The sequence below is a fragment of the Bufo gargarizans genome, chromosome 11, assembly GCF_014858855.1.
Source record: "Bufo gargarizans isolate SCDJY-AF-19 chromosome 11, ASM1485885v1, whole genome shotgun sequence".
NCBI classification, from domain to species: Eukaryota; Metazoa; Chordata; class Amphibia; order Anura; family Bufonidae; genus Bufo; species Bufo gargarizans.
The window spans coordinates 18,246,359-18,274,282 of NC_058090.1; the positions used below are offsets into that span (position 1 = coordinate 18,246,359).

At 47.0% G+C, this 27,924-nt stretch overlaps 1 protein-coding gene across 3 annotated transcripts in view; it reads left to right on the plus strand.

The window, feature by feature from the left end:
• NRXN3 (neurexin 3) overlaps positions 1–27,924 on the plus strand; it is a 290,952-nt gene that overhangs the window by 204,848 nt on the left and 58,180 nt on the right. The window contains exon 1 of one of the 3 annotated variants that reach the window (XM_044271726.1): positions 27,014–27,223. The exons of the other annotated variants lie outside the window; for them this stretch is intronic. Coding sequence (XP_044127661.1) covers positions 27,070–27,223 — 154 coding nt within the window. The 5' untranslated portion in view covers positions 27,014–27,069. Of the gene's footprint in view, positions 1–27,013; positions 27,224–27,924 lie in introns of those variants that run through there. 3 annotated transcript variants of the gene reach the window in all.

Below are 27,924 nucleotides of genomic sequence, written 5' to 3' on the forward strand. Positions count from 1 at the left end.
AAACGGATCCAATACAACTTGGTAGGGTCAGTGATACCATAGTGCAGCACAGAATACCCCCCGGAAGCCTCTCCCTCTGTGGTGGCCATCAATAGCTACCCCGTTCTGTCCTCCTCCTCCAATTGTCTCTAATAAGGATATGGAGTATGGGGTCTTTCAGAGGGGAGATGTGGACCACAACACCCAGCATGCTTCCTGGGCTTCTTCCAGTAATGACCCCTATAGTTCCCCCAGTAGTATGTACCCGGCCAGCAGCAGTGAAAAGGGCTCGGGTGCCCCTTTGGGCATCGGCCCACTGGGAAAATTCCCTGTAGGGTCTATGGCCAGTCCACCCCTGCAGGAGAGGAGTTTCATGGTCCCGGGTCAGGTAGCCCTATTTGTCCCTCTCATGGGCCATGTGATCGGCCCCCACTTTAGACTTTGTGTGTCCCCAGGGGCTGGCTCTTTAATGGACACAGAGATGAGGATGTCGGGTTCCTGTGTAGTTTACAGAGAACTTGTGAATTATGTGGAAGCACCAGGGTCCCTCGGAGGCTGGAGAGATAAGGGAGGAAATTAATTAGAGCATCAGCCCGAGTCTTTATCTTACAACAAAAGGCTGTTTACAGATGTCTGTCAGGGACCCCCGGGAGTGGAGAGGCAGCTGGAGGGGTCTGCAAGAAATCAAGGACAGTGACCTTCCCTCCTGGAGGGAGATTTAGTCCTCATGTCCCAGGGACAGTCTGGCTTCCTGATTCTTTAAAGCGCCGGTCAATTTATGGAAAATGATTCCAATAGTAGAATTATAGGGAATTACTGGTCACTCACAAATAGAACATCTACAGCAGAAATCCTCTGATCCCGTGTTCAGCACTGCCATGGATGTCTCTGCTGGCGTCCACTTTCCCTTCATGAATTACTAGTTAAGTAGTGTAATGCAGGATTTACATAGGCCACGGCGCCAGTGATGTCTCGCCAGTCATATTTATAGACCACACCTGAAGTGACATTACACAGAACTCCTATACATACCCAGTAATGTCAGAGCAAAATCATTCATATAGACCAGACCTCCAGTGATGTCACAGAGAACTTGTACACACAGACCACGCCTCCAGTGATGTCACAGAGAACTCGTACACACAGACCACGCCTCCAGTGATGTCACAGAGAACTCGTACACACAGACCACGCCTCCAGTGATGTTACACAACACTTGTGCACACAGACCTCGCCTCCAGTGATGTCAGAGAACCTGTACACACAGACCTCTCCTCCAGTGATGTCACACAACACTTGTACACACAGACCTCACCTCCAGTGATGTCAGAGAACCTGTACACACAGACCTCACCTCCAGTGATGTCAGAGAACCTGTACACACAGACCTCACCTCCAGTGATGTCACAGAGAACCTGTACACACAGACCACACCTCCTGTGATGACAGAGAACCTGTACACACAGACCTCACCTCCTGTGATGTCACAGAGAACCTGTACACACAGACCTCACCTCCTGTGATGTCACAGAGAACTCGTACACACAGACCACACCTCTAGTGATGATGCTTCCACACAATAGAAGAGAGGGGCGATCTCTACCAGGTATTAGAATAGGTCCCTGTTTTGGCTGTGATGCTGACATACGGCAGCGGTTCTCTTCTCGCTTCCCATCCTTTTGTTGGATGTTTCCATTCCATACATGGTTGAGTAGTTCTGCACTATAGCAAGCAGGATGATGGTTGTGTAGTACTGCACTGTAGCGAGCGGGGGATGATGGTTGTGTAGTACTGCACTGTAGCGAGCGGGGGATGATGGTTGTGTAGTACTGCACTGTAGCGAGCGGGGGATGATGGTTGTGTAGTACTGCACTGTAGCGAGCGGGGGATGATGGTTGTGTAGTACTGCACTGTAGCGAGCGGGGGGGTGATGGTTGTGTTGTAGGCATGCTACTTTGCCCCTCTAATGTTTAGCGGTTGCTATTGGACCGGATGCTCTGCTCATGTAGTCCTGATTTGGCCCGGTGACATCTACCTTATCACCTGCCCAATACCATCCCTACAGTGAAGCATGGTGGGGGCAGCATCATGTCTTGAGGAGACCAGGCGCCGCTCATCACCTGCCAATGCCATCCCTACAGAGCATGGTGGTGGCAGAATCATGTCTGGAAGAAACAAGGTGTCGCTCATTGCCTGCCTAATACCATCCCTAGTGGAGGAGAGCTGGAAAGAATGCTGCTGCCAGTGAGCGAGAGGTGAGGAATGCTGCTGCCAGTTGGGGAGCGCTGGGGCGAATGCTGCTGCCAGTGGAGGAGAGCTGGGGAAAATGTTGCTGCCAGTGGAGGAGAGCTGGGGCGAATGCTGCTGCCAGTGGAGGAGAGCTGGGGGGAATGCTGCTGCCAGTGGAGGAGAGCTGGGGGGAATGTTGCTGCCAGTGGAGGAGAGCTGGGGCGAATGCTGCTGCCAGTGGAGGAGAGCTGGGGCGAATGCTGCTGCCAGTGGAGGAGAGCTGGGGGGAATGCTGCTGCCAGTGGAGGAGAGCTGGGGGGAATGCTGCTGCCAGTGGAGGAGAGCTGGGGGAATGCTGCTGCCAGTGGAGGAGAGCTGGGGGAATGCTGCTGCCAGTGGAGGAGAGCTGGGGGGAATGCTGCTGCCAGTGGAGGAGAGCTGGGGGGAATGCTGCTGCCAGTGGAGGAGAGCTGGGGGGAATGCTGCTGCCAGTGGAGGAGAGCTGGGGGGAATGCTGCTGCCAGTGGAGGAGAGCTGGGGGGAATGCTGCTGCCAGTGGAAGAGAGCTGAGGTGAATGCTGCTGCAAGTGGAAGAGAGCTGGGGAATGCTGCTGTTAGTGCCGCTCGTTGCCTGCCCAATACCATCCCTACAGTGAAGCATGGTGGTGGCAGCATCATGTCTGGAGGAAACCAGGTGCCACTCATTGCCTGCCCAATACCATCCCTACAGTGAAGCATGGTGGGGCAGCATCATGTCTGGAGGAGACCAGGTGCCACTCATTGCCTGCCCAATACCATCCCTAGTGGAGGAGAGCTGGGGAGAATGCTGCTGCCAGTGAGCGAGAGGTGAGGAATGCTGCTGCCAGTTGGGGAGAGCTGGGGCGAATGCTGTTGCCAGCGGAGGAGAGCTGGGGAAAATGTTGCTGCCAGTGGAGGAGGCGCCGCTCATCACCTGCCCAATACCATCCCTAAAGTGAAGCATGGTGGTGGCCGCATCATGCTGGGGGGACAGGGAGACCGGTCAAGGTGGAGGGAAATCTGAATGAAGCAAATAACAGAGATTCTTAATAAGGACCTGATCCAGAGCTCTGTATCTCAGACTGGGCCGAAGTTCACCTTCCAACAAGACAATTACAGCACTGTGCTAGTTTTAGGCGTTAAAAAGTCACAAGACCCCATGGAGCAACAAGGACCAGCCCTGGGCAAACACCTGACACACAGGAGCCAGGTAAAGAGCTGAGGACACATACTGAGGAGTGCAGAGGGAGTAGTCACACCTGACACTTGGAGCCTAATGGGGCCCACAACCACATACATGGCAGCTAGGGGCCCAGGAGCCTCAGGCTACACCTGTGGGGTAGGTAGAGAGCTGAGGATACTGATTCATCCTAATGACGGGAAACCTCAGACTGGGCTGAAGGTTCTGAGACAGAGTGCTCTGGACCTCAGATTGGGTCGAAGGTTCACCTTCCAACAAGAAAATTAGTAGCCCAGCCAGAGCCCTGAACCCAATGGAACATCCCTGGAGAGACGAAAAAATGGCTGTCCACTGACGGCCCCCACCCAACCCAACAGAGCGCGAGAGGATCTGCAGAGAAGAATGGCCAAAAATCCCAAATCCAGGTTTGCAAACCTTGTGGCATCATCCCCAAGAAGACTATGTCCCGGGGAAAGGGGCTGAAGACTTATGTCTTGAGGAAAGGGGTTGAAGACTTATAACAATGTGAGATTTTAGTTTCTCCTTCTCAGTAAATTAGTGAAGATTTCTCACCTTCTTCTCACATTCTCATTATGGAGGATTGATAGAAGACTGATGGGGGAACTGATAGCACAAGGAGCGAGAGAACAAAATGTGAGGACAGTGAGGGTGTGAAGACTTTCCCAATGCAATGTACAGCAACTTCCTGATATATCATATTGTCACAATGTCTACTCGTATAGACAGAGTGCATTCAGTGATATATTCACTGTGCAAAACGGTACTAAGATTTATGCTCCACTTCTTTATCACTGCCAAAAAGAAACGTTGAAGATTAAAATACTTTGATATCTGATTAAAACAATGGGATAGGAAGGATCAACCCTTAAAAAAATCAAAAATGTGCAAAAAATCCTAATACCCACTGGAGAGTATCAGGAGGTACTTCATATCACTGGGGTGTATAACAACTCCTACACATCCACAGCGTGCGTACCCTGTGACCCTAAAATCAACTCCAGTTGGGATACTAGACTTGGCACAATTGATAGCAAACTAATAAGTATTCCAGTATCACCAGTATGCTGCAGCGCTTTTTAACTGGTGTATATTCTGATGTTACGTAGTAGCAACTGATCAATTGTGCCTGTCGCTGGAGTCTGAAAATACAGATGCATAGAGTATGGACCTTCTTAATAATAACTCATCCACGGGTGGCTTAGTAGCGCCCCACTCGCTATGTGGATATACCATAACTATGTCTGTGAACCCCAGCCGCCTGTAACTTGCTAAAGTGCCTACTATTGCAGCCCTTTCACTGTGTACATGTCTCCCCTATTTCACGCTCTACGCTCCGGGCGCTGGGATGGCCACAGCTTGTATTCTGCATATGCAGACCCAATGATGCGCTCCTTGTCAGCTGTCATAATGATTGTGATGAGATATATAATGATAGAGAAGCGCAGCACTCCCTATAGATAATTGTGTAGCGGCTGCTGGAAATTCCATGGGACCCTCCACCTTCATTGTCTTGTCTTCCCCTTTGTGAGTCTCTCCAGCACACAGAGTTAATCCTCGTTACAGAGAAGCTCCTTCTCCCTAAACCACCTCACTTCATTAACAGAGGACGATTGATTTGGTGAGGCTAATTTTGTAATTAAAAAGCTTATCGTTGCTTGCGGTAATGAGCTCAGCAAACAAGCATAATTCAGTTACAATATTTACAGAGCAGCGGGGGATGTGCCGCCGTGTTTGCTCAAAAAAGTGAATAATACATAGATCCGATGATAATAGAAAAGAGAAACCAACACAGCGCACCCCAGAACACAGTGACCGATCCAGGTTATATCGTTCTCAATGCTGCCACATAAAACGGAGAGATCAGTCCCTCAACCTCCCTCCTGTGTGAAATAAAGTGAAATGCACTATACAACTCCCACAACAACCAATATTACCGCCATACAAATACCATGTAATGGTCAGTTTTACACAGGTGTCTACATACTACATGCCAGAATACACTTTTTGGAACACAACTATTAAATCCAGTGGCTGACAGGTGATGTCTTCCCTGATTAGAGTTGTTCACGTCCCTTTTCTTCTCCATCTGACCCAGACCACCTGACCACTTCCTCTGATGACTGCACAGTTTGCTGCATAGTCTCTGCAACCCATCCCTGTACTTTATTTCAAAACCCCATTCTGATACCACTAATTCTGTGCCTTCTGCTGCCCCCATGACCGTACCTACAATGCCTCCCAATGCTCCGAAATATTCTGCCAAATAATAGTGTCTTAGGATGCAGATTCAGTCGAAACCAGGGGCCCAAAAAGTTCACCCCTCAAACTATACCCCAAAATAAATTCAAACTTTAGCAACAAGATGGACCCTAGTGGGTGGTAAGGTACATATAAATGCCTAGCTGTTATAGTGGAAGGAAAGTAGAAAATGGAGATTGCTGCCATATGGTGAAAGGTGATTAGAAGAACAATGCTGCAAGGTGGATGAATGGAGAATGGATAGGGGAGAGTTTACTTAATGTTTGAGAGGGGGGAATGCTGCTGCTAGTTGGAGAGCTGGGGAGAATGCTGCTGCCAGTGAGGGAGAGGTGAGGAATGCTGGGGCGAATGCTGCTGCCAGCGGAGGAGAGCTGAGGCGAATGCTGCTGCCAGCGGAGGAGAGCTGGGGCGAATGCTGCTGCCAGCAGAGGAGGGCTGGGGCGAATGCTGCTGCCAGCAGAGGAGGGCTGGGGAGAATGCTGCTGCCAGTGAGGGAGAGGTGAGGAATGCTGCTGCCAGTTGGGGAGAGCTGGGGCGAATGCTGCTGCCAGTTGGGGAGAGCTGGGGCGAATGCTGCTGCCAGCTGGGGAGAGCTGGGGCGAATGCTGCTGCCAGCGGAGGAGAGCTGGGGCGAATGCTGCTGCCAGCAGAGGAGAGCTGGGGCGAATGCTGCTGCCAGCAGAGGAGAGCTGGGGAGAATACTGCTGCCAGTGAGGGAGAGGTGAGGAATGCTGCTGCCAGTTGGGGAGAGCTGGGGCGAATGCTGCTGCCAGCGGAGGAGAGCTGGGGCGAATGCTGCTGCCAGTAGAGGAGAGCTGGGGAGAATACTGCTGCCAGTGAGGGAGAGGTGAGGAATGCTGCTGCCAGTGGAGGAGAGCTGGGGCGAATGCTGCTGCCAGCAGAGGAGAGCTGGGGAGAATGCTGCTGCCAGTGAGGGAGAGGTGAGGAATGCTGCTGCCAGTGGAGGAGAGCTGGGGCCTCCAGTTAGGGAGAGGTGTGAAATGCTGCTGCCAGTTGGGGAGAGCTGGGGCGAATGCTGCTGCCAGTGGAGAGCTGTCGGGAATGCTGCTGCCAGTGGAGAGCTGTCGGGAATGCTGCTGCCAGTTGGGGAGAGCTGGGGCGAATGCTGCTGCCAGTGGAGGAGAGCTGGGGGGAATGCTGCTGCCAGTGGAGGAGAGCTGGGGGGAATGCTGCTGCAAGTGGAAGAGAGCTGGGGAATACTGCTGTTAGTGGGGGGAGCTGGGCAAATTGTTTTTAAAAGGGATTCAATTCAGTGCAGGGTACTCTCTACCAGGATGGGGCGATGCCTCTAGTGAGTGTTTTGTGGGCAGACCTCTTTAAAGGAAGCTGAGTTGCAGAATATTCCAGGCACTTGGCTTGGGGACTGAATATGCTGAGTGATGGAGTGTGAACAGTGGCCATCAACAACTAGAGTTTAATATGTCCTCACAGCACATGTCGACGTTTTACTAAATTAGTGAACGAACTGGTGGTCCAACCGGACCCATGCAGGTATGAGTGTTGGCGGGGACCATCTCTTAAGGACTGGTACTACAGTGACGCAATCACCACTACCTATGGGATGGCGTTCGTCCCTTCTTACTACACCTCTGTCACTCCAATAGGTTGTTGCGCGCTGGGGGGGTGTTCTCCCGATGACCGCTATATCTCGCAATGTCCTGTGTATCATTGCGCATGCGTGTCAACTTCAGGATTGTTCTCCATCGGCACGTGCTAGAATGGAGCTGCGCAGGCGCATAAACATTGTGATTTTTCTAATCAGTAAGCATACAGGTGGGGCTGCGTAGGCACATGAACTCTTGCTATACCAAAGCGCATGCATTTTAGAGTGGCCATGGGCAGAGCGCAGTAGGCTGATGACTGTCCATGTCTCTGAGGTGGGGGTCGGGCAGAGTCTCCTCTGGTCTCTGCTAAACTGCTCTGACATTTCTATTGCAGGCCGTGAAAGTTCTTTATTCCACTTTAACCCCTGGTCCCAGCACGGGTGTGTCCCTGTCCATTCTGTTCTGGCAGTGCAGTCACTAGGTGGTTAATGTCCTCGGCTTAATCCTGACTTAACTGTCCACAGAATAGTCCCATTTCATCAGTCCGCCCGTGCCCCTCCATGTTCTTTGTGCCTTCGCTGGGGAAGCGCAGTCTCTGGTTATAGGGTATCGATTGTGGTCTTTATCAGTTTCGCTCACACACCAAGAATTACATGTAACCGCGCGGCAGCCATGACAATAAGCGCCCGTTGCCATGACTATGAAAGAGGCCTATTGGCGGGTCTGGAGCCTGCTGTAGAGTGATAATCTCCTTGTTCATTTCATTTTAATTGAAATTTGAAGTCATATTTTTTGTAAAACATAAATGGATTTCTACATCTGGGGTTTCTTCATTCGTAAATGCACAAAAAAAAAGATTGTGAGATTGTATTTCATGCGGTGCATCCAGCCGGTGGAGGGTCTTTTCCAAACCAGCCACGCGTAAGACTGTGCTATGCAAATGGGTGAGCGGCGGTGGAGGCTCCTATAATAATCTCCCCTGATTATTCTCTCTTCCGCATTCTAAATGACTCTCAGATGGCGGCGCCCCCGCCTGGAGAATGATTGGCTTTCAGTTGTGATCCAGCTTCTGTGATATCAGCCCTGCGCCCTCCATAGTGTACACAGCAGAGGGTCTGCCTGGTCGGTCAGAAATTGCATGTAGAGATCCCACAGATCCCTGCCACACGGCTACCTTCATCATAACATGTATGATCATCACGTGTGTACGTCCTGGATTCTTCCCACAATCCCCTCATCTGCAGCACTTTCAGCGAGGGACCTACAGTTCTGTACACCGTGGTCTTCCTGGACCCAGTATCAGTACAGTGATGAGCAGGAGAGGAGTAGGCCACCCTACGGGCAGTGTACATGTGTATGCCATGCTGGGTTGTGTAATGGCGGTCATTAGCAGTTGTCACCCAGCATCTGTTCCCTGTGTCGGAGACCAAGAGAACTCGAGAAAGATGTCAGGGACTGATTAAATGGGGGCTGTAGTGGACCCCACATGACATGATCCTAGAAGAATTATCACTATGGCCGTATCATCTGCTGAACATAATCTGAGGGTCAGAGATGAACGAAGGAGGGTAAATAAGATGGTTCTAGAAATAGCGAGCGGTGCATCCGTCCCCCCGAGCTCTCTGTGGGGCTCAGATGTTGCCTTGTGTCTGCAAGGCTCGATGTGTTTCAGGCTGACTGGCGCTGTCCCAGCTGTCACTGTGCCCCTGATGGTGAAGGACCCAGGGACCGTGCAGTACGCTCCAGCATGACATCAGCACTGTGCAGGATGGAGCTGTCAACAGGTGCAGAGCCAGGTGGGCTAAACATGGCGGCCCAGGGAATGAAAGCTCTATTCAGTCTGACAGTATATAGGCCCATGATGACTTCACCAGCTGAGGGTCGACTTATCCAGCAATTGTCAAGAGAACACACATAGTCGGTATAGCCCTAGCTGTGAAGTGGAGCTAATATTCCCTTAACCCTGTGAGGACAGTCCAGTGCGGTATTACAGCATGCAGCCAGAGTCAGATTATACTGGAACAACCGTCCACTGGATCTAGATGGCTTTTGTGTTGCTTGGGGCCATTAAGGCCCCCGACCCCCGGCCTTAATGGCTAGACTGTGGGGAATAGAAGTGTATAAAGGGCCAAAGTCAGCTGTAATCCAACAGCAGAGCTTGTGCCAATGGTGTAACCTCACAACTAATGGCTGGAGATGTTATCCACCTAGTCACACAAACCCCGTCTTCAAAGAGACGATTCCTGCCACCATAGGTCCCAAGGGCGAAGGCAGCCGGCCCTTATGGGTTTTGGGTAAAGAGTGAAAAATGGGAGTGATTGGTGAATCCCTTAAGATATAATGATATTCTGATTGTGAAATAACATCCAGCGCTTGGCCCTCCTCACTTGTATCAGTAGATCTGAGGAGAGCATAGCAGACTTAGCGGCCGACCTGCTGCCCCAGCCCTTGATAGTGTCATAGAAGTGGAACGCCGTCCCCGCGATAAATACTGATTGATACAAGGATTCACCACATGTTGTGTTTTCTCTGTGGATATCTTTTTTTCAGTGTTTTCATCCTCAACGCAGGCTCCATAGAAGTGAATGGGGCTGTGTGAAAATCGCAAGCATCCGTAAGCAAGTGCGGATGCAGTGCGATTTTCACGGATGGTTGATAGGAGACAATCGGGATGGAGACCCGATCATTATTATTTTCCCTTATAACATGGTTATAAGGGAAAATAATAGCATTCTGAATACAGAATGCATAGTACAATAGCGCTGGAGGGGTTAAAAATAATAATAATAATAATAATTATATATATATATATATATATATATAATTTAACTCGCCTTAATCCACTTGCTCGCGCAGCCGGCATCTTTTCTGTCTGTCTTCTGTGCTGTGTGCAGGAAAAGGACCTGTGGTGACATCACTCCGGTCATCACATGATCCATCACCATGGTAAAAGATCATGTGACGGACCAATGTTCCCGCAACGCACCCGCACCTTTTCCCGCAACGCCCCTTTTGTTTCTCTAAGAACTATTGTCAATTGAAGGATTGATCATCCGGCGTCTCCCCTTCTGTGGCGCTGAAGCTGACTTTTTTCTCAAGATGGGTTTGGGTGTATTTGACTCCCACCGCCCCCATTCATATACCGCATCCGCATAGGACGGATTTAATTTTATTTATTGATTATACTACATGTTGTTTTTTATAGGATTGATTAATGAGCGGGTCTTTTAACTCCTAGACCGCTACTTTCACTCTATCTATTTGCTGTATGGAACACATTTGCTGCCTTTTAATGGAACCATAAAAACCCTATTCCTTGTTCTCGGCTCCTCTTGTTTACATGTCAGACAATATGAAGAATTGATGGTGGAGATGTGTACGAAGAAGCTCGAGGAATAATCATTGACGAGCTGCTGTCATTGTGTCTGCCGCTGGGAGAGTCACTATGGACAAATCCTGGGGGATAAAGTGTGTAATATGGGTGAGGACACGTCCGGAATGAGGGATTATGAAGTATCGGTCCCACATCCATGTGACATGATGAATATTTGATTCCAATCTATTACTGATTGTGAGCGCTCCAGCACACTGACTGTTAATAGGTGAATCTGGTGTTCGGCCCACAGTTCCTTTGTCCTCCAGACTTGTTCCAACTCTGAGGTTTTGTAAAAACAATGAACCCCCAGAGGAATTCTCTCTCTAATTCCCAGCCATTAATGAATTGATGCTCTCTGTAGCTGGGCGTTTCCTCTGCGTAGTTAGTGTCCTTCAACAAAGCCTGAAATGCTCCCTCCCACCATGTGGTTGGTTAATGTGACAAATCTCTGCTTCCTTCTGAGATGGAGAGCGGATGGTGAAGGTGTATTCTGGGCCGGACACACTCACCAAGGAAATAATATATACTGAATTTAGAAAAACCTCAGCCCAGAAATCCGACTTTACTGTCAAAGACAGATAAAAATACAGCAACCCACAGCTGAAAATAACCCAGCATCCATGGTCATGGAGGAACAGGAACTAACATTCAGTCAGTGGAATAGCTCCAGCAGATGTAGTGACAGAAGTGGACCTCACATGATAAGAGGTACAATATATGGAGAAATAGACCTGGAAGGGGACACTGCATGGTGGGACCAGGTTAGATATGATGGCCAACAGATACAACAATGCATGAATGAGGGATCGGCTCAGAAGACAAATTCAGTCACCCATGATGGAGGGACCAGGTCACAGGACAGATACCAGGATCTATGCTTGAATGACCAGGTCACAGGACAGATACCAGGATCTATGGTGGAGGGACCAGGTCACAGGACAGATACCAGGATCTAAGGTAGAGGGACCAGGTCACAGGACAGATACCATATGTTTTTCTCTGTAAATTGAGAACAAGATTTGCTGATTCCGACAATAAACATGTCCATTCTCTCTGATCAAGAAGTGTCTGAACAATGAGTCCAAGGTCCAATATTTGGATCCAGTCTGAGATCTATGAGGCAAGGAACGCAGCAGCCCCTTGGCAGGTTCATGGCCTATAGGTCATGTCGGCACACGGTATACTGCCTATAGGCTTATATGATTGGAGTCCCTTCTCTTCTGCCATGGAGGGTGTTACTGCCCTTGCTGCCCACTAACTTAACAGTCTTCCAATTACTGACCTGATATTACTGGATTGTACATGTCGGGATTTCTATCTTGATGGACTAATTGTCATTTTGAAGGAGTAAACAAGATGCTAACGCCATCTAGTAGAGGAAATCTGCATCATGAGATGACGGAGCACACCGCGTGCGGCGACATGAGCTGCAAGTCCCAATGGTGCCTCTAATCAGAACCTTTGCCTCCAGGCCATGTTCTGATCATTCATAAAGGAAGGCATTGAGCCGGTGATGGCGGTGAGAGGTTAAGATCTGTGGCGTGTAGATTTCTTGTAAGTACCGGGAATTACAGATCAATAGATCACACGCATTTGCTTTGTTCTCTGGGGCTGGAAGGCCTAGGAGATGATGTTACGGCAGGTCGGGTCTATTCCAGCTTCACACACAGCCTCGTGTTTAACAAGTTGGATTGTTCATTGCTTTTAATCCCCGGGTGAGGAGCGAGGCGCAGGAGGGGCGACGCTCAGTGCGTTGTGCTCCATCGCCTTGACTGGAGATATGGAGAATGATCTGAAATTGTCAGGAGTCACATTAGCCGCCATCATGTACCAGATTAGCACCAAAGGGTCATTAATTGGCTGCAAATTTAATTTACATGAGCTGTCTATAGTGGCAGTGACATCAGTAATGGGAAAATAGCTGGTCCATCCCACCGCACACAGCAGTCAATAGCACATAGAAAGACTCCTTGTGTTTTCTGTACTTGAATCTCCATCTGATGTTTACTGTCATAGGCCGGACAGTTCTGCAGGTGAACAAGGGGAAGGGTCCTCACACAATGCATGGAACAGGTGAGGGTGCTGGGATATACTGGGAGGCTGGCACTATGGGCACCACAGTGAGATGGGATGTCATTGTGTGTAGGATGAGTCCGAGAAGAACTTGTAGACCCTCAGATGACAGGTCTCAGCCGGGTGCACCCTCTACCACGTGTGGGCTGGGCAGTGATGTAGGCACGACGGTGTCCCCCATCTACCATGACACATATGTCACGCCCTGGTGAGGAGGAGAGTGACGCCTTCTTCAGTCTGTGACAGAGAACGAAAACTCTAAAAAGTGTGAAGATGAGAATTATTTATAAACCTGGCATCTCGGCTTCCTGAGGTGCAGCTACTGGGAGCTTCTCCAGGTACATAGCTGGCACCTGTACCCGGCGAGCCCCTCATCTGTACTGATCATGGAGAGGTGGCATATGCTGCAGAGCTGTGCACACAATGCAGCATCCTGTCTTTGGGTGTGGAACAATAAGGAAACGCACAGAATACAGCGGGAATCTATATGTGGCCCCTGGTCAGACGCACACTCAGTGACCTGATGTAGAAAGTGACCATTACTGGGTCAGCATCAGAAGCCATGGTATGACTCCTGCACTGGGCCCTCAAACGTCAAGATCTCACTATATCTTTTGGAGTTAGTATTTCCTCTGTGTATAAGGAATATACAGCAGAACCTTTTACTTTTCCCATTTTATGTTGCACCTTGTGCTAAAAAAGAAAAGTAAAAATCCACATCAATCTGCGCTCTCCCCTCTAATGAGAAAGTGAAAACAGAATATTAAGCATTTTTGAAAATGTATTAAAACCAGAAACAGTTTGCATGGACATACAGAAGTGCGCTGCTCAAAAAAATAAAGGGAACCATAAAATCCCACATCCTAGAGCTCAAGGAATGAGATATTCCAGTCCAATCCTTATTCATTACATAGTGGAAAACGCTGAGAACAATGAGATATAAAATGATAAATGTAAATCAATTAATATCCAATGGAGGTCTGGGATTTGGAATGATACTCAAAATCAAAGTGGTAAATCAAATTTCAGACTGATCCATCCTCAGTGGAAATGCCTCAAGACAAGGAAATGAGGCTCAGTAGTGTGTGGGGCCTCCACGTGCCTGTATGACCTCCCTACAACGCCTGGGCATGCTCCTGATGAGGAAGCGGATGTTCTCGTGAGGGATCTCCTCCCAGCATCAGTCAACTCCTGGACAGTCTGTGGTGCAACATGGCGTTGGTGGATGGAACGAGACATGATGTCCCAGATGTGCTCAATTGGGGTCAGGTCTGGGGAACGGGCGGGCTAGTCCATAGCATCAATGCCTTCATCATGCAGGAACTGCTGCCTCAGCCCTGTAACACTGAGCAATTTCTGTGGGTTGTAGACACTGCCTCATGTTACCTCTAGGGGTGAGAGCAATGACCAAATGCAAAAGTGACCAAAACAACAGCCAAAAAGGATGAGAACAGAGAAATGGTCACCACCTGCAGAACCACTCCTCTATAGGGGTTGTCCTACTAATTGCCTATCATTTCTACCTATCGTTTGCACAACAGGAGAAATGGATTCACAATCAGTGCCGCTTCATAACCGGACAGGTTGATTTTGCAGAAGCGGGATTGACTTGGAGTTACATTGTGTTGTTTAAGTGTTCCCTTTATTTTTTTGAGCAGTGTATTTGGCTCTTTTACTATGACACTTGACATTTAGCTCTGGGGCCTCCCATTTCTCTGGATCATTTCTGAGATGCTCTACATCTTGGTTGGAGCCACCTGTAGTAAATTCAGATGATTGAGCATGATTGGAAAGGCGCATCCCTGTCTGTCAGATCTCATAGCTGACTATGCATATCAGAGCAGAAACCAAGCCATGAGGAGGAGAGAACTGTCTGTAGAGCTCAGAGATGGGATTGTGTGGAGGCTCAGATTGGAGAAGGGGAGAAAAACATTTCTGCTGCACTGAAAGTTCCCAGGAAGACTCTTTCTAGAGCTACCGTCCCCCAAATGAAGTAATCAGGGAAGAAGAGCCTTGGTAAAAGCGGTGACTAAGAACCCAATAGTCACTCTGGCTGTGCTCCAGAGACCCTGTGTGCAGATGGGAGAAACTTCCAGAAGGTCGACCATCACTGTGGCCTCCACCAATTTGGTTTTTATGGCAGAGTGGCCAGAAGAAAGCCTCTCCTCAGTAACAGACATATGAAAGCCGCCTGGAGTCTGTATAAAACACCTAAAGGGCAACAGACTGTGAGAAACATGATTCTCTGCTTCGATGGAACTTTTTGACCTGTGTGCGTCATGTTTGGAAGAAACCAGTCACCACTCATCACCTGCCCAATAATTTCCTTACATTGAAGCATGGTGGTGGCAGCATCATGTCTGGAGGAGACCAGGCGCCGCTCATCACCTGCCCAATACCATCCCTACAGTGAAGCATGGTGGTGGCCGCATCATGTCTGGAGGAGACCAGGCCCCGCTCATCACCTGCCCAATACATCCCTACAGAGCATGGTGGTGGCAGAATCATACAGGGGGGACATGGAGACTGGGTGGAGGGAAAGTTGAATGGTTCAAATTACAGAGATATTTTTAATGAGAATATGATCCAGAGCACTCTGGACCTGAGACTGGACCAAAGGTTCTGATCCAGAGTGCTCTGGGCCAAAGGTTCACCTTCCAAAAATACAATGGCCCTAAGCACACAGGTTAGACAACACAGGGGCAGGTTAGGGTCAGCTCTGTAAATGTCCTTGAGTGGCCACAGCCAGAGCCCTGAACCCAAAGGAACATTTCTGGAGAGACCTGAAAATTGCTGTCCACCAACAGCCCCCATTCAACTCGATAGAGCTGGAAAGGATCTGCAGAAAAGAATGGCAGAAAATCCCCAAATCCAGGGGTGTAAACCTTGTGGTATCATCTCCAAGAAGACTGGAGGCTGGAGTCACTGCCAAAGGGGGTTCAAGTAAGTCCCTGAGTCAAGAGACTTTTGTCCAGGGGCTGAAGGCTTACAGTATGTTCCGAGTCAAGGGGCCAAAGACTTATGTCCTGAGTAAGGGGAATGAATATTTATGATCCCTCAGGGGTCCATAGTTAAAATAATGGTTGAGGGCGTTGGTTTTATATGGCGATCGGGTGGGCAGGGTTGGTCTCCTTTCCCCTGGACTACTGGACTGTATTTTTACCTCATCTCCCGTCATTGGCTATTCCTCGGTAATACTACATTCATGGTTTTTGTATGCCCTGTGGATTTTGTGTCCTGGTCCAGGTGATGTGTCTTATCGTGGACCGCAGTTCATCAGGATACAGTATTGTTTTCTTTGACTTTAATAACTATTTATATAAATATAGATTAGATAGATGTGCAGCTGTTTGCTCTACTTTGTCTGGTCATGATACATTCCTGTAGTTTTTGGGGTTGTATTTTCATGTGCCCGCCAGTGCATCCTCGCAGTGGTTGGACCTACAGACGTGGACAAAATTGTTGGTACCCTTTGGTCAATGAAAGAAAAAGTCACAATGGTCACAGAAATAACTTTAATCTGACAAAAGTAATAATAAATTAAAATTCTATAAATGTTAACCAATGAAAGTCAGACATTGTTTTTCAACCATGCTTCAACAGAATTATGTAAAAAAATAAACTCATGAAACAGGCATGGACAAAAATGATGGTACCCCTAGAAAACACAGAACATAATGTGACCAAAGGGACATGTTAATTCAAGGTGTGTCCACTAATTAGCATCACAGGTGTCTACAACCTTGTAATCAGCCATTGGGCCTATATATATGGCTCCAGGTAATCACTGTGTTGTTTGGTGATATGGTGTGTACCACACTCGACATGGACCAGAGGAAGCAAAGGAAAGAGCTGTCTCAAGAGATCAGAAAGAAAATTATAGACAAGCATGTTAAAGGTAAAGGCTATAAGACCATCTCCAAGCAACTAGATGTTCCTGTGAGTACAGTTGCACATATTATTCATAAGTTTAAGATCCATGGGACTGTAGCCAACCTCCCTGGACGTGGCCGCAGGAGGAAAATTGATGACAAATCTAAGAGACGGATAATCCGAATGGTAACAAAAGAGCCTAGAAAGACTTCTAAAGAGATTCAAGGTGAACTTCATGCTCAAGGAACATCAGTGTCAGATCGCACCATCCGTCGTTGTTTGAGCCAAAGTGGACTACATGGGAGACGACCAAGGAGGACACCATTGTTGAAAACGAATCATAAAAAAGCAAGACTGGAATATGCCAAACTACATGTTGACAAGCCACAAAGCTTCTGGGAGAATGTCCTGTGGACAGATGAGACAAAAATCGAAGTTTTTGCCAAGGCACATCAGCTGTATGTTCACAGACGAAAAAATGAAGCATATCAAGAAAAGAACACTGTCCCTACTGTGAAACATGGAGGAGGCTCTGTTATGTTCTGGGGCTGCTTTGCTGCGTCTGGCACAGGGTGTCTTGAATCTGTGCAGGGTACAATGAAATCTCAAGACTATCAAGGAATTCTAGAGAGAAATGTACTAGCCAGTGTCAGAAAGCTTGGTCTCAGTCGCAGGTCATGGGTCTTGCAACAGGACAATGACCCAAAACACACCGCTAAAAACACCCAAGAATGGCTAAGAGGAAAAAATTGGACTATTCTAAAGTGGCCTTCTATGAGCCCTGACCTCAATCCTATTGAGCATCTTTGGAAGGAGCTGAAACATGCAGTCTGGAAAAGGCACCCTTCAAACCGGACACAACTGGAGCAGTTTGCTCATGAGGAGTGGGCCAAAATACCTGCTGAGAGGTGCAGATGTCTCATTGACAGTTACAGGAAGCGTTTGATTGCAGTGATTGCCTCAAAAGGTTGCGCAACAAAATATTAAGTTAGGGGTACCATCATTTTTGTCCATGCCTGTTTCATGAGTTTATTTTTTTACATAATTCTGTTGAAGCATGGTTGAAAAACAATGTCTGACTTTCATTGGTTAACATTTATAGAATTTTAATTTATTATTACTTTTGTCAGATTAAAGTTATTTCTGTGACCATTGTGACTTTTTCTTTCATTGACCAAAGGGTACCAACAATTTTGTCCACGTCTGTATAACATAGGACACAGAGGATTAAGTTCTATGAGTGGGCGCCCAGGACTGGGGAAGGGGCATCCTCTTCATACAGAGATGTAATGAGTTGACCGTTGTGATGGAAGCTGAGAACATCAGCCGCTGTCAGGGCTTTTTCCGCCCCCCAACCCGCGATTGTAATCCCCTCAGCTGCCTCCACACGCTGTAGCCTGCAGGTAAACACTGATAGGATAGGAGCAATTTAGTCTCCTGTTTGTTACTGATATAAAATGCACTATAATTATCTGAGCTCTCCCTGCTATCTCTGTGATGAGGCATGCCGGGTGCTGAATGATGGGGGGGGGGTTGCTCCTCTGGAGAACGTGGAGTAGATTTTTTGCTGCTTTCTTGCAGTGGATGCGCATTCTCAACCCTTCTCATTCATTTACAGCCATAATACATCTTTGTAAGATACCATGTTTTAAATCATGTGCCCGGGACTGTGTAAGATGCCGGATGTCCCGTCACGTGTGCGGGACTGTGTAAGATGCCGGATGTCCCGTCACGTGTTCGGGACTGTGTAAGATGCCGGATGTCCCGTCACGTGTGCGGGACTGTGTAAGATGCCGGATGTCCCGTCACGTGTGCGGGACTGTGTAAGATGCCGGATGTCCCGTCACGTGTGCGGGACTGTGTAAGATGCCGGATGTCCCGTCACGTGTGTGGGACTGTGTAAGATCCCGGATGTCCCGTCACGTGTCCGGGACTGGGTAAGATGCCGGATGTCCCGTCACGTGTCCGGGACTGGGTAAGATGCCGGATGTCCCGTCACGTGTCCGGGACAGGGTAAGATCCTAGGTGACCCGTCACGTGTCCGGGACAGGGTAAGATCCTAGGTGACCCATCACAATTCTTATTGTCATGTTCGGGTGTGGGAGGGAAACCACACCGAACATAGGAGTGAAACGGGTGAGGGAATAAGGCCTGGAAACTAGGGAAAGGAGATGGACACCTCCTAGTAAAACCCTAATCACAGTCCTGACTGACTACCAGCATGAACAGACCCCAGAGGTAGGCGAGTTCATACACCGGATACCTAATGTCCTAACTTACCCTATAGGACCCTGGTACTAATGTCAGGACTGAGACAAACTGTTCCTCCTAAAGGAAGGACGAACAGGAGTCTCTCCCTCAGGCCTTAATACAAATGACAGGGAAATGCAACACACAAAACAACCCAAACAAAATAGAAAATGTGAAGAAAACACTTAACTTCAAGTGGCTATGGCAGCACCAGGAGCTCAGCCGAGATCCACAGACCAACAATCCACAGCTCCAGCAGAAGCCATAACCCGCACAGCATCGTGGGAGACACACCAATAAATAGAGACGGGTACATGACCCCAATAGCCACAGCTGGGAAGGCGGTGCGGCAAGCACCAGAAACAACACCGACCTCATTCGATCCAAGTAAACCATAGTAAGAGAAATACCACTGCACACTCAGGGTTAACACGTAAGTAACATTCCTTTATTGTGACATATCCTCCAGTAAATACATAGGTTTAGGAAGAATATAAATTTTGTGACTCCAAATTTTGATGTTTCGGTCAAATCAGACCTTGGTCACATAAGTCACCAATGAGAAAGGGAACAAAAATCCATTAGTAAGGAACAAAAAATTATATTGAATAATAGGCGAGCTAAATGGCCTGGTAGAATGGAGGCTGATGTGTAACAGCGAGTGAGCGACGAGGGTAAAAGCCTATGTGGATGTATAAATGTGGCCTTAGAGATGAGAACTACAGTGTGGAACCGGGGCTGTAAGAGGCCAGTAATGTGGAGCTCTGTAATGCACCAATGGTGCAAAGATGTAGAGAATATTGGGGAGGGAAATAATGGAAGTCTAAAAGTAAATGAAATGGGCCAAGATCCAAGCACCATAGAGATAATATAATAGCAAAAAGAGTATTGTCGATGGGAGACGGGATGCTGTCCTGTGGGATGTGGCAGTTAATTGGGGCACCCCAGTGCCGGCAGGAGAAACGTACCAGGAAAGTCAGGAGAGAGTATGGAGGACCCCCGTGGTACAGCGTGGACGCGCTGTGGGGGAGGCTGTAGGCAAGTGTGGGGAGAAGACGCCGGGCGTGGAGCAGGGAAGTATCGCAAGACTACGGTCGCAAGACTACGGTAGTGCGGCCATATTGGATGTGGGAGAAGGGAGGAGAATAGAAGAGTGAAAGAAAAGGGAAAAGTTGTGACAGTGAGTGTAGAATAGTGATGGTGTGAACAGTAGAGGTGTATGAGTGACGGAGGGAAGAGAAAGGCATACCAGTGGCTGTCTGTGGTCATGTGTGTGTAGAAAATGATGAGGAACGGGAAAGGAAGTTGGAAAATGTTGTGTGTATATGGGATGGAAGAGGAGGAGAGCAGAAGAAAGGGGGAAAAAGAAGAGGAAAGAGGGAGGGAAGAAAAGAGGAAAAATTTGATCCAAACAAAAATGTGATCCTATGTTTCCTGATCTAGGCTCAGGGGTCTCTAATTAGAATTCCAATTCCATCTGTCCGACTAGTACACAGGATGTGCTTCTACTGTACTGTTCGTACGACTAAAGGAAAACAGATTTGCCTCAGAAATCAACAAATCCAAATGATGGACTATATGAGGTCTACTTGTATCTTAAGAGGACATTTTGCTTTTGCGTGATTCTGTGTGTCCAGTAGTCTGGAACATCTGCTTGTCTGGCAACTCGCTGGAGGGTTCTGGGATATTAGATGCTGTTGTGGAGTCTCTGACTTTCCCAGTGGCACCCATACAGGATCTTAGAGCAGGTGACATTTCCAGGGTAACAGACAGGCACTTGGCCTCGGTGCCAGTATGAAGCCTGCCACGTAGTTTTGTATTTTTTTGTGCTGTAATTAAACTGAACTGCCTTTTCTGCAGCCGCCTGGCACAGCCTGCAGCAGCGGTGCCAGCACTCGCAGGGGAAGCGGTGGCTCTTTAATTCCTGGGCTGGGGCGGGGAACTGGCCCTCTCTCCCCTGGAATAAAAGAGCCTGGACAGGGACACATAATTTAGATTTTTTATTTATTTTTCCTAAAGAAAAGATGAGGTTCTGGTATTTATGGGGCCATCTTGTTTTATGAGCAGCTCGATGGGTCGTTATGAACGCGAAGGTTGGAATTTACTGGAGATAATTAACACTGATGTTGTGGAGCGTGCAGAGCGCTGGCCGACGTCCCACTCACTCCCCTTACCACAAGCCCCCGATGTTATTCTGCACTGGCACCGTGTGACGGGCCCCCATGGAAGTGAACTCCGTGGACGTCTAGATGTCGGATCCTCCCATCTGATGTCTCTACCACTATCTCTGCATCGATATTTCCCCCCCGTGTATAGCTCTATTTCCTCCTGTGTATCTCTGCTCTCTCCTGTATATATATCTCTCCCCCCCCCAATATATCTCTACTCTCTCCCGTATATAACTCTCCCACTATATATCTCTGCCCTTTCCTGTGTGTGTGTATATGTATATATATATATATATATATATATATATATATATATATATATATATACATATCTATATCTCCCCCAATATATCTCTACTCTCTCCCGTATATATATCTCACCTCAATGTATCTCTGCTCTCTCCTGTATATATCTCTCCCCCCCAATATATCTTTGCTCTCTCCTGTGTATATAAATCTCCCCTTCCCCCCCCAATATATCTCTACTCTCTCCTGTATATAACTCTCCCACTATATATCTCTGCCCTTTCCTGTGTGTGTGTATATGTATATATATATATATATATACATATCTCTCCCCCCCCCAATATATCTCTACTCTCTCCCGTATATATATCTCACCTCAATGTATCTCTGCTCTCTCCTGTATATATCTCTCCCCCCCCAATATATCTTTGCTCTCTCCTGTGTATATAAATCTCCCCCCCCCCCAATATATCTCTACTCTCTCCTGTATATAACTCTCCCACTATATATCTCTGCCCTTTCCTGTGTGTGTGTATATGTATGTATATATATATATATATATATATATATATATATATACACATATCTATATCTCCCCCAATATATCTCTACTCTCTCCCGTATATATATCTCACCTCAATGTATCTCTGCTCTCTCCTGTATATATCTCTCCCCCCCAATATATCTTTGCTCTCTCCTGTGTATATAAATCTCCCCTTCCCCCCCCAATATATCTCTACTCTCTCCTGTATATAACTCTCCCACTATATATCTCTGCCCTTTCCTGTGTGTGTGTATATGTATATATATATATATATATATATATATATATACACACATATCTATATCTCCCCCAATATATCTCTACTCTCTCCCGTATATATATCTCACCTCAATGTATCTCTGCTCTCTCCTGTATATAACTCTCCCACTATATATCTCTGCCCTTTCCTGTGTGTGTGTATATGTATGTGTGTGTGTGTATATATATATATATATATATATATATATATATCTCCCCCAATATATCTCTGCTCTCTCCTGTATATATATATCTCCCCCCAAATATATCTCTGCTCTCTCCTGTATATATATATCTCCCCCCCAATATATCTCTGCTCTCTCCTGTATATATACAAACCGGATTCCCAAAAAGTTGGGACACTATACAAATCGTGAATAAATACTGGATGCAATGATGTGGAGGCGCCAACTTCTAATATTTTATTCAGAATAGAACATAAATCACGGAACAAAAGTTTAAACTGTGAAAATGTTCCATTTTAAGGGAAAAATATGTTGAATCTGAATTTCATGGTGTCAACAAATCCCCAAAAAGTTGGGACAAGGCCATTTTCCCCGCTGTGTGGCATCTCCCCTTCTTCTTACAACACTCAGCAGACGTCTGGGGACCGAGGAGACCAGTTTCTCAGGGTTAGAAATAGGAATGCTCTCCCATTCTTGTCTAATACAGGCCTCTAACTGTTCCATCGTCTTGGGCCTTCTTTGTTGCACCTTCCTCTTTATGATGCGCCAAATGTTCTCTATAGGTGAAAGGTCTGGACTGCAGACCGGCCATTTCAGTCCCCGGACCCTTCTCCTACGCAGCCATGATGTTGTGATTGATGCAGAATGTGGTCTGGCATTATCTTGTTGAAAAATGGCGGATGGCAGCGGTGGATTGTGCTCACTGACAATGGTTTCTGGAGGTATTCCTGAGCCCATTCTGGTATTTCCTTTACAGTAGCATTCCTGTTTGTGGTGCAGTGTCGTGTAAGGGCCCGGAGATCACGGGCATCCAGTATGGTTTTACGGCCTTGACCCATACACACAGAGATTGTTCCAGATTCTCGGAATCTTCGGATGATGTTATGCACAGTTGATGATGATAGATGCAAAGTCTTTGCAATGTTTCGCTGGGTAACACCTTTCTGATATTGCTCCACTATCTTTCTGCGCAGCATTGTGGGAATTGGTGATCCTCTACCCATCTTGGCTTCTGAGAGACACTGCCGCTCTGAGAAGCTCTTTTTATACCCAATCATGTTGCCAATTGACCTAATTAGTGCTAATTGGTCTTCCAGCTCTTCGTTATGCTCAAATTTACTTTTTCCAGCCTCTTATTGCTACTTGTCCCAACTTTTTGGGATTTGTTGACACCGTGAAGATTTGAATCAACGTATTTTTCCTTTAAAATGATACATTTACTTGGATTAAACGTTTGATCCGTCATCTACGTTCTATTACACATAACATATTGACATTTGCCATCTCCGCATCATTGCATTCAGTTTGTATTCACAATTTGTTTAGTGTCCCAACTTTTTGGGAATCGGGTTTGTATATTTCCCCCCCCAATATAGCTCTGCTCTCTCCTGTGTGTGTGTGTGTGTGTGTGTGTGTATATACAGTATAGACCAAAAGTTTGGACGCACCTTCTCATTCAAAGAGTTTTCTTTATTTTCATGACTATGACAATTGTAGATTCGCACTGAAGGCATCAAAACTATGAATTATCACATGTGGAATTATATACATAACAAAAAAGTGCGAAACAACTGAAAATATGTCATATTCCAGGTTCTTCAAAGTAGCCACCTTTTGCTTTGATTACTGCTTTGCACACTCTTGGCATTCTCTTGTATATAATATCCCCCCCAATATATCTCTGCTCTCTCCTGTGTATATATATATCTCTTCCCTCTAATATATCTCTGCTCTCTCCTGTATGTGTGTGTGTGTATATATATATATATATATCCCCCTATATATCTCCCCCCCAATATATCTCTGCTCTCTCCTGTATATATATATATATATCTCCCCCTATATATCTCTGCTCTCTCCTGTATATTTATCTACCCCCCCCCAATATATCTCTGCTCTCTCCTGTATATTTATCTACCCCCCAATATATCTCCGCTCTCTCCTGTATATTTATCTACCCCCCCAATATATCTCTGCTCTCTCCTGTATATATATATATCTCCCCCTATATATCTCTGCTCTCTCCTGTATATTTATCTACCCCCCCCAATATATCTCCGCTCTCTCCTGTATATTTATCTACCCCCCCCCAATATATCTCTGCTCTCTCCTGTGTGTGTGTGTGTGTGTGTATATATATATATATCTCCCCCTATATATCTCTGCTCTCTCCTGTATATAGATATATCTCCCCCCCATATATCTCTGCTCTCTCCTGTGTGTGTGTGTGTGTGTGTGTATATATATATATCTCTGCTCTCTCCTGTATATAGATATATTTCCCCCCATATATCTCTGCTCTCTCCTGTGTGTGTGTGTATATATATATATCCCCCCAATATATCTCTGCTCTCTCCTGTGTATGTGTGTGTATATATATATATATCCCCAATATATCTCTGCTCTCTCCTGTATATTTATCTACCCCCCAATATATCTCTGTTCTCTCCTGTATATATATCCCCCCCCCCAATATATCTCTGCTCTCTCCTGTATATATATAGATCTCCCCCCAATATATCTCTGCTCTCTCCTGTATATTTATCTACCCCCCAATATATCTCTGTTCTCTCCTGTATATATATCCCCCCCAATATATCTCTGCTCTCTCCTGTATATTTATCTACCCCCCAATATATCTCTGTTCTCTCCTGTATATATATCCCCCCCCCCAATATATCTCTGCTCTCTCCTGTGTATGTATGTGTGTGTGTGTATATATATATATATATATACCCATACCCCCTCCAGTATATCTCTGCTCTCCCCTGTATATATATGCTTATCTGTTCTCTCCTGTGTATATATATATATCTGCTCTCTCCTGTATATTTATCTACCCCCAATATATCTCTGTTCTCTCCTGTATATATATCTCCCCCCCAATATATCTCTGCTCTCTCCTGTGTATGTGTGTGTGTATATATATATATATATATATATATATATATATATACACATACATCCCCTCCAATATATCTCTGCTCTCCCCTGTATATATATGCTTATCTGTTCTCTCCTGTATATATCTCCCCCCCATAGATTTCTATAGCCCCTTCAGCCCATATATCTCCCCCCCCTAATATATCTCTGCTCTCTCCTGTGTATATATATATCTCCCCCCAATATATCTCTGCTCTCTCCTGTATATATATCTCCCCCTATATATCTCTGTTCTCTCCTGTGTATATATATATATATATATCCCCCTATATATCTCTTCTCTCTCCTGTGTGTGTATATATATATATATATATCCCCCTATATATCTCTGCTCTCTCCTGTATATATATCTCCCCCCTATATATCTCTTCTCTCTCCTGTGTGTGTGTGTGTATATATATCTCCCCCTATATATCTCTGCTCTCTCCTGTGTGTATATATATATCTCCCCCTATATATCTCTGCTCTCTCCTGTGTGTATATATATATCTCCCCCTATATATCTCTTCTCTCTCCTGTGTGTATTTATATATATATCTCCCCCTATATATATTTCTTCTCTCTCCTGTATATATTATCTCCCCCCTATATATCTCTGTTCTCTCCTGTGCATATATATATCTGCTTATCTGCTCTCTCCTGTGTGTATATATATATATATATATATATATATATATATATATATATATATATATCCCTCTTATATATCTCTGCTCTGTCCTGTGTGTGTGTGTGTATATATATATATATCTCTCCGCTATATATCTCTGCTCTCTCCTGTATATATATATATATCTCCCCCTATATATCTCTGCTCTCTCCTGTGTGTGTGTGTGTATGTGTGTATATATATATATCTGCTCTCTCCTGTATATATATCTCTCCCCTATAGATCTCTGTTCTCTCCTGTGTATATATATATATATCTATCTCCCCCTATATATCTCTTCTCTCTCCTGTGTATATATATATATATCTCCCCCTATATATCTGCTCTCTCCTCTTGTATATCTCTGCTCTCTCCTGTGTGTGTGTATGTGTATATATATATATCTCTGCTCTCTCCGGTGTATATATCTCCCCCCCCCCCCAATATATCTCTTCTCTCTCCTGTGTATGTATATATATCTCCCCCTATATATCTCTTCTCTCTCCTGTGTATATATATATATATATATATATATCTCCCCCTATATATCTCTTCTCTCTCCTGTGTATATATATATATATCTCCCCCTATATATCTGCTCTCTCCTCTTGTATATCTCTGCTCTCTCCTGTGTGTGTGTATGTGTATATATATATATCTCTGCTCTCTCCGGTGTATATATCTCCCCCCCCCCCCCAATATATCTCTTCTCTCTCCTGTGTATGTATATATATCTCCCCCTATATATCTCTTCTCTCTCCTGTGTATATATATATATATATCTCCCCCTATATATCTCTTCTCTCCTGTGCATATATATATATATCTGCTTATCTGCTCTCTCCTGTGTGTGTGTATATATATATATATCCCCCCCCCCATAGATTTCTATAGCCCCTTCAGCCCATATATGCCCCCCCCATATAGCTCTGTTCTCCCATATCTCCCCCCCTAAGCGCTATGGTCCACTCCTCACCTTTCAGCACGATCCTGCCCCCACTTACAGCTTGGACAGGAGCGGGTTATTGCGGGGCGTGGTTTCGTTGTTGATTGGCTGGTAGTCGCGCTGCTATTTGCATACCACGCCCAGCGGGCAGCCTGAGTTTCTGAGCTCACCTGAGCGGCGCAGTCCGATCCAGCACCTGGCGGGAGCGGGAGTCACCGGGGCCATGGAGCCGAGTGCGGGCGGGACGAGGAGCAGCTGCCGGGAGCTGGGACCATGAGCCCCGGGCGCCCGGCACTGCGCTGAGACGATGCGCCCGGGTTGTGCGCCCTGGCTCTGCTGGCTGCTGTGGAGCTGTGCGCTGAGCACCTCTGCCCGGACCTTCCACGGAGGAAGAGCGCACCGTTATCACCCGGAGCCCGTCTCCATCTACCGGACACCGAGCGCCCTGCGCGGAGGACACGGTGCGTGCTGCATGGACAGAGGAGGGGGGTGCTGAGGATGCACAGGTGACCGGGGAGAAGGGGGGATGCTGAGGATTCACAGGTGACCGGGGAGGAGGGGGGATGCTGAGGATGCACAGGTGACCGGGGAGGAGGGGGTGCTGAGGATGCACAGGTGACCAGGGAGGAGGGGGTGCTGAGGATGCACAGGTGACCGGGGAGGAGGGGGTGCTGAGGATGCACAGGTGACCGGGGAGGAGGGGGTGCTGAGGATGCACAGGTGACCGGGAAGGAGGGGGTGCTGAGGATGCACAGGTGACCGGGGAGGAGGGGGTGCTGAGGATGCACAGGTGACTGTGAATGGGGGGGATGCTGAGGATACACAGGTGACTGGGGAGTTAAGGGGGATGCTGAGGATGGAAAATTTCCCGGGGGGATGTAGTCGGGTATTGTAGCTAGTGTATAGAATGTGTAGGGGTACATTTAGTAGGTGTGGGGGTTCACAGGTGTTTAGCGGTCTTTGCCCTAGGTCTGCTTCACACCCTGTATATTGGAGGGGGGGGGGGGGGATGTTACAGCCTTGGTGTCGGATTTGGAACCATGGCTGGGGATGTTGCTCCAGGAAGGTGTTGGGGTGCTCGCGCTCGTGTAAGGTTCTCTCTTCGCTAATTGAGGGGACATACCTGGGTTATCTGCTCAGTACTAATCAGTTTGTACCCCCT